This window comes from Propithecus coquereli, unplaced genomic scaffold (genome assembly GCF_000956105.1).
Source record: "Propithecus coquereli isolate 6110/MARCELLA unplaced genomic scaffold, Pcoq_1.0 Scaffold7, whole genome shotgun sequence".
Lineage (NCBI taxonomy): Eukaryota > Metazoa > Chordata > Mammalia > Primates > Indriidae > Propithecus > Propithecus coquereli.
In genome coordinates this window covers 12,825,769-12,833,721 of record NW_012153062.1, presented here as the reverse complement: position 1 = coordinate 12,833,721, position 7,953 = coordinate 12,825,769, and the positions used below count along the sequence as shown (strand labels likewise).

The window sequence follows — 7,953 nt, the reverse complement described above, 5'->3', positions numbered from 1 at the left end:
ATTGTATCACACTAACAAATGAAAAAGTTTTCAGCATATGGAATTAAGCATATTAAAAGTCAGGGCCTATGAAGCATTATGCTGATCAGAGTTCTTAATATGACTAACGGGTTCTGGCCTTACAAAAGTCAATTAATTCAACAGGCTATAAAATATATTTTTTAAAAAGTTTAGATTGTTTAATTACATTTTAGACAAACAAAAAATTCCAACTATCTGTTGATAATACCCTAATCATCCAATAGCCCATCAATGCATAGTCCTCTGCAACTGTCTGGAAATTTTCACCTTCTTCCACAGAAAAAGCGCTTAATTTTCATTGCCAAGTTTCTTGGTAGATTCACTTTTCACTAGGGAAAAAAAAAGTAAACATATAGTCAGTCAAGTGTTTTTCTTTTTCCCTCTTCTCTTCTCTGTTCTGATGCATAGCAACAGCAATGCTCATGGGGATAGACAAACTGTGTCATGTCCCAGGCAGCTAGGATGTACAATTCTGGCCACAATAAATAAAGTAATGATGTCTGAAAGCAGCAATTATATCTAGTGAGATAACTCTGTGGAAGACTTGGGAATGGTCACTTCACAGTGTGGTTATGATCCCATATTCATGCCACTGAATATCAGATCACTATTGTCACACAGGCTACCCACATGTGGTTGGAATAAATTTTTCCATGATTTGTTTTTACAACTTAAAATTGAGGGTCAGTATATGTTGAGTGAATGTGAGCTGAGGGAAGACTAGCTAATCACCATCTCCTTCCTTTCACAGGAAAGAAGACTCAGAGTGGAAATGGAGCTCCTTTGAGGCTCCTGTCTTGCTTAGAGTGAACACTACTACTATTCACTCTCTAAACTGAGAGTTCCTTGAGTACAGAAACTCGATCTTTTCTCCCTATATCTATCTCCACAGTGTAGACCACGTTTGTGGGACCAATATAACTGCAAGTCATTCTGTCTCTTAGTTTTTTCTTCAAATCTGCAAAATGGGGACAAGAGTAAGTACTCTACTTATTTCATTTATTGTGAAGCTAAAAGGAACTAATTGATAATAACCCTTCGAAAATTATTATGGTTAAAATATAAGTTATTTTGCTTGAGGCTTATAGCTATTATGGCCAATACGTAGATAAGGAAAATGAAGCTCAGAAAGAAAGAGTGAATGCTTAAAATTCCACAGTTTATAAAAGCTGATGCTAAAACCATAAATCTGTTTCTCTGCCTCATATTCCAATTGGCAAATTCATTGGGATTTGCTAATATACCTAGATTTCAGATTGTACCAACAACCAAAATGCTGTTTACTGAGTCCTTTTTATGAGTAAGGCACTGAAATAAGTTTCATCAAAGACATGGTCCCTATCCTTGTGGAATTTTATTAACTCTAGTAGAGTCTTTCAAGTGCCTCCATATTACAAGTTGGTTGTTTTCTCCTCTGGCTTCCTCTGTACTGTAGGCAAACTCTATTATAGCACCTATTGTAGTGTAAGGTTTACATTTGTGTTCTTGTGCCCGAGGTTCCTCCCCTTGCCCCACCCCCATCCCCCTGGGGAAAGGGAAAGCAAAAAAAGAGAGTAAAGAGGAATGAGGAAACGGCAGCAAGGGAGAATAGATGAAGATTTATTGGCCTAATAAGAGACTGATATGTGAGTAGCTGCTATGTCAGGTATTTTCACTAATTCGAGTAATTGATTTGTGTTGAATTCCTTCTCCAAAGACAGAGGCATTTTCTAATCTTGAGTTAGATTAGAACATCAGAGAAATATATCTGGCTGTTATTTTTAAATAAATGGGGCTTTATAGCAGTGTAGGGGATACTTTTCCCTTTCTTTGCCTTCTGAAGGTACTTGTTTTCTTCTTTGAATAGGGATCCATTCTTTTTCCTTAGACTGAAATGCAGCATGCTTTTATCAAATCATTTAAATCTGTTAGTCTAACTATGGCTAATAAGAGCCTGTGAGGCATGTTACATCATTGTGAGCACTTCCCATCAGACTGATCTCCAACCTAGTGGGCTACCTTAACTGCTTAACCTATTACAGTTAACCTTTTTCATTCCTTAAAAAGCAAAAAACAAAACAAAAAAATCTTGCCTATTGCAGATTAATAAAGGCAGACTTTTGAAAGAATAAATTGTGGCAATCTACAATCCTAACAAACATTATAACAACCATCAAGTGTGGAAACTACTGAATCCCTGCCCAGAAACACATTTACCCTCCAAACTAGAAAAGAGACACCTTGTACTATGAACTCAGGATCAAAATCCAACTCTTTTGCCTCCGGAGAGTGAAGGAATTTTAAAGGCTTTCCAAAGAAAATGCCCTGTTCTTATATAATCCCCTCCCTCATCAAGAAACCACCCTGCAGAATATCCAGTGCTGTGAGAATGTACAAAGAAACAGACATCTTGAAGTGCTTATAGAAAGAAATGCATGTACAGGAAGACCTGGCATTATTTTTAAGGTGTGTGTACTTATGATGTGACAGCACTGGTATGGTTCTTAAAATCCTGTCAGATCCTCTTCAGTTCTTTGCTAAAGCAGTTCTAAATAATCCTCTGTACTAAAAGGAAGAGCCACCTGTGTTCCTGTAAACAAGTCAAATATCATATACCCGCCAGAAAAATAACAAATTTTACTTAATAAGGTACCAAGTACACCGCCAAAGTAGTCTTTTCTTATTGCTTCATTACAGGACTTGAATGTGCATTCCTAAACAAGGTGAAAGGAGAGCTGTGTGCTGTGTTTATTTACACAGACGATGTTTGCCCTAGCTAGGAACCCACATTACTAAACAACTTTCCCTGAAACCAACATTTAGAGAGAGCGATGTATGAATCTAAGGAAAAAGTAAGGTATTACAAGCTTTAAAAAAGTGAAAGTGGACATGTAAAACTAAAATTCCTATTTTAAGAAAATAAATTCAGATATTCTCAAATTGTAAAAAATATAAAGACAAGAATAAAAATAGGATATAAGAGGCCCATAATTTATTATTAGAAATTTCATCTTTGCTCATGAAAATCTAGTTTCAAGTTGTGGCAATGACAAAATTTTGGCCACTTTGAAAAAAAATGTATTTTGCAAAGAAAAAAGCTATACACATGTACAGAGAACGCCCTACAATATATGTTACTGCCTGTTACAGCCTGTAATGCTGGTATAACAATAAAACCTGAACCATACATTTCAAATACTATTTGAAAAAACAGAGTTCAATCCAAAACAAAGAGTCTATGCTTCTCTGGAATTTGTTACCATGAAACCTGGTCAATACCTATAACTCTTGGCTGAAAGTACTATCTAATGGTTTTGTGTTAAGGTGGGTACCTTCCTCATCTTTTTAAAGTAATTATTGAATTTTATTCATCCTCTAGAATCTTGCATTCAGAAACACAATTACTTTAATCAGTTGTTGCAAATATGGATAACTCATTTTATACACCAAACTTTTCTGTACATTTTTTCCAGTTATAATACTTCCCCATATGGGTAATGAGACAAAATCAGAAAAATAAAACCAGTGGGTTTAAAAAAGGAGATTAAGGGTCAAGGCAATGGCACTAGCTTATTCTAAATGCAGTCAAAATTTTAAACAAAGTGTTCCTAGCAATATTATCCCTCTCTATAAGGTAAGATAATAAAAGTATTTTGTAATCCCTCATTTTAAAAATTTTTAAAGTCTTAATTAGGGAGTAAATCTATCTGATCATGGACAGATTGTTAATTAAAGACTATTAGCTTAAAAAAAGACAAAAATACACAGAATCCCAAGTAAAAATAAAGTCCTTTTATAGCCAGACATTCAATTTGATTCATTCAAAATTGGTACTATAAGCTTACATGCTCTCAAACAGAATAGAAGCGGCAGCTCATTTGTTTGGTTCTTTACATTAACTGTAGCTATAGAGTTAATTGTGCAAATGTGTAAATATAGTGGGAAAACACATATATAAAGAATTAGGGAGTCACATTTTGCTTCACTTTCTGTAGAGTTGTTGTACGTATTGTAGGAACAAATTTACACTTACCGTGGTGAAGAACTTTCATGTCATCACTGGATCCTTTCAATACCACATGTAATGTTGGGTACTCAATGATTACTTTGTTTCTCAAATTGTCTAGGAGACTTTTATAGGGATCTAGTTCATGATATCTTATCGATAAAAAAGCAAAACAAAAAAACACAAAACACAGTTAATATTCAAAATTATTCCCAAATAAAATACATGAGTCCCTTACATCAAAAATTATTTTAAGGTGATGACACTATTTCAGTAGTTATTTCCTTGAAACATAGTAAGTTAATACCTGAGAAAACCAAGTAAAAGAGCTATTATTATAGAGGTTCTAAAACTAAATCAAAAGTATATAAAATATTTTGATATTAGGAAAGCTATAGAATAAGTTACCAATTTTCATATCAAGTAAGAAATAACGATTTTTATACAGGGCCAGGTGGTGCATGCCTGCCTGTAATTCCAGCTATGTGGAAGGGAGAGGCAGGAAGATCACTTGAGCCCAGGAGTTCCAAGACCAGCCTGTGTAAATAGTGAGATCTCGTCTCAAAAAAAAAAAAAAAGACTTTCATAAGATCTAGGTTTAACATGTTATTTTGCTTGGATAAAAGAATGACTAGCCAAAAATTCAAATTTCTCAAATATATTTACTGTGAGTCTTAAAAGAAAAACAAACAACTGTCCTGTGGTAAATAATTTCTAGTAACATAGGATAGTAAAATAACTGGCTACAAAATACTTTTGTAAAAAGTCAATTCTAATTATAACTGGTTTCCACAAATTCATATTACCATAAAATTAAATTTGTCTTTCCTTCATTTTGAAACTTACAAAATCAGGTTTGGGTTTCTGACTGATGCAAAAGCACAAAATTTAGTAAATATGGAGTTTATCATGACATAGCTATCAAATGTGTCACAGGTAATTAGATACTAATATTCATTAAAGTATGAAATTCTCAAGTCATTACTTTAAAAAAAATAAGTCTGAGTTGACTATAGATGCATGTTCAGAGCATTCTCTTTTGCTTGCTTTTTGGGGTGAGAGAAAAAGGGGTAGAAAATTTTAGCTAGCTCACTAGTGACTACATAAGGGAATATGCTGGCATATGAATATCATTTCATGTCAAACGAGGAAAAAGTTGAGAACATGTCTACTAGTGTAGTGCAGTTCTCCATTTTTTCCTCCATCTCCACCAATGAGAGATGATATTCACATGCAAAACACACATCCCATGGGGTATTCGGCCTGATAGCTGCAATTCCATCCTCTTCCCTCCTGCCCAAGAAAGCGCACTAGAATACGGTGATCAAGAGTGAGATTATCGTCAGGATGCATTTCAATTTGCTGTCATTTTAAGAATAAATCATTTACAAACTTTGGTATTTCTTAATTGGCTCATTAATTTCTTAATTAAATTATTTGTGCCATAACTCACAGCTGACTGAGACATGCAGCTCATTTATTAAGAACTATGGTGTAGTAATTTCTCTGGGTTCTAAGTTCACACCATGCAATAGTTTTCAAATCAGGGAAAATAAAAGTGCTTAACAAAATGCAAACCCAAGCCCACTATAAAAACTGATTTCTTTTTAAGAAGTAGGTGTTAAAGTGAGAAAAGACCTGTAAAACCAAAACTTCACTTATGCATCCTTGACCACACGCCCCACCCTGGAATTAAATTCTTCATTTTAGAATCACAGAATATTCTTTACGTTGAAAAGAAACTTGAAATACAAAATATTTAGTTTTTCTAAATGAGCCACCCTAGTGCCTGTGGACCACAGAACTCATACATTCTTTTCCCTGTGTAATGTAATACAGATGTGCTTACAACACTTTAAAAGTGGTCCCAGAATTTAAGGAGTAAATGTTTCACATCTTTTCAACATTATTTCCCTTTGAAACAGGCAGTATTTTCTAAAAGTTAGCAGTAATTATACAAAAGAGGAAAATGAGATTTATTAGATACCCAAGCAGAAGATTAACTTACAAAGTAAAATATAAAATGAGCATAATTAAATTTTTCTTGGGAGAAAACAAGACCTGAATCTCAAACAGGAAATTTTCAGGTAGTATCCTACAAACACCTGTGAAAAGTAATCTTCTGTGCATTTTAACTGAATCGTAAGACTTCTATTGAAAGAGATTCTTCCAATAAGGGAATGTTTTTCACTTATTTCAGTTTTTGGTAAATAATTTTCAATGCATACTTAAAGTTTTAGGTATTTTATTTCTTTTGTACCATTAAATCTTCATTGGGTTTCTCTAGATTTCCAAAGTAGAAACAATAAGAAATGACAGCAACAAAAAAGTTTTTCAGAAGCCACATGGGAATCAGAGCCTAACATTATTACTGATACAGTATACAATATGTTCCTACCAGAGGAATGTTCAGATATACATAGAAATTACCATATAACAAGCTATACATGCTTTCAATCCTAAAACTGTAATAATTACACCTGTTAAAAAACTTGGTCCTTATTATACGTGGCAAGCAGGCATTGTGCAAAACACTTAGGATGCAAAGATTTATAAGATACTTGTCAACTAATGAATTATTTTTAAAAGATTTTATACAAATGCAATGAAAACTTGGTATGTGTGTGGTTTTGCTTAGAATCACTGGATTTTATTTAGTGTTTACCCTAAAATGTTGCAAACTTCTAATCACAACAATATTGCTATTGAGTGTCATTGAGTTTCTAGGCTGCAGCTTTCCACTCTGTTACCTGCAGAGGTCAGAGTTCACTAAATAATTTAGCTGAAATTCTAAATTTCTTAAATTTTCTATTACTAGTGGTTACTCTTAGCCTACCATTAATATTTACCAGTAATTTAAAAGTAAACTGTGTAAACTGTTCATAAAGAAAGGCTATCAAAATGAGGTTAACAGTTTAAGGACTTGGAATTCAGTTAAATGAAACAGATAACTTTTAGTGGTTACTTGGGTTTGGAGTCTAACACTGATTTAAGGTTCTAGCTCCATCATTCATTGGTCTGTGTTCCTGTACAAATTACTTCTCTAATCCCCAGTTTCCATCCTTGACACTGGGGATAATGAGAGTACCACTTCAGAGTTATTGGTGAGGGCTGAATGATAAAACATAGAAACTGCTAGCTCATTTATTTAAGCCATGAGCACATCAGTTTTACATTTGCATTTACCTAAATAACAACACATTCTTATAGAAACTTTAGTTCATGACATAGTGATTAGATTTCTTTAATAACAAGGAATAGTACTTATTATATAAGCACTGAAGCACATGTTAAGCTACATTTTAAGTGTAGCTTTCCAACTTTCAGTACAAACTTCAAACCATTATTTTATTTCACATGTACTTCCAACAGGCTCAAAATACTTTTAATGTTTCTGTTTCCATTATCTTGAGGCAAGTTTTCAGAGTCCAGCTTTGCACTGCCTAAAACATTTAGGCTTTAGCTCCTTTGCAAGCCATTAAGTCACTGAATCCTAAGGGACAGCTTTATCTTCTTGAAATTTTTACCAACTCTGGTATTTCCATTAGTATAATGGCTCTGCTACCATCAGACAAACTACTTAGGTTTGGAAGAATTAAGATACTGACATTTGTCTTTTCTCTTACCCTCTGGGACCCTTCTCGGACATTCCCTCTTGTTATTTCACTTGCTCAACCTCACAGGCTCACTAGCTGACCCTGCTCTGGGCAGCTTCACAGGGGCATTATGAGGGCAGCATGCCTCAGAAGGCTAAACAGGTGTTACAGTGACATTATATAAATAAAAGTTGCCTTGATACTCAAGGGTGTGCTTTTAATCTTGGCTCTGTTACTAACTTTCAAAGAAACTGGTCAAGTTCTTGAACTTCTTTTTCTGTACTTTATTAGCAAATTAGGGTGCTTTTTTTCTTCTCCTAATTCAAAAAGACAGTTTTTTTTTTTTTTTTT

The 7,953-nt window shown here is 34.1% G+C and overlaps 1 protein-coding gene across 1 annotated transcript in view; it reads right to left on the bottom strand.

Annotated features, from left to right (window-relative positions):
* Positions 1–229: 229 nt before the first annotated feature.
* ZNHIT6 (zinc finger, HIT-type containing 6) overlaps positions 230–7,953 on the bottom strand; it is a 49,161-nt gene continuing 41,437 nt past the window's right edge. The window contains exons 9-10 of the mRNA XM_012661065.1: positions 4,034–4,158; positions 230–350 (exon numbers count right to left, since the gene is read on the bottom strand). Coding sequence (XP_012516519.1) covers positions 310–350; positions 4,034–4,158 — 166 coding nt within the window. The 3' untranslated portion in view covers positions 230–309. The remainder of the gene's footprint in view (positions 351–4,033; positions 4,159–7,953) is intronic.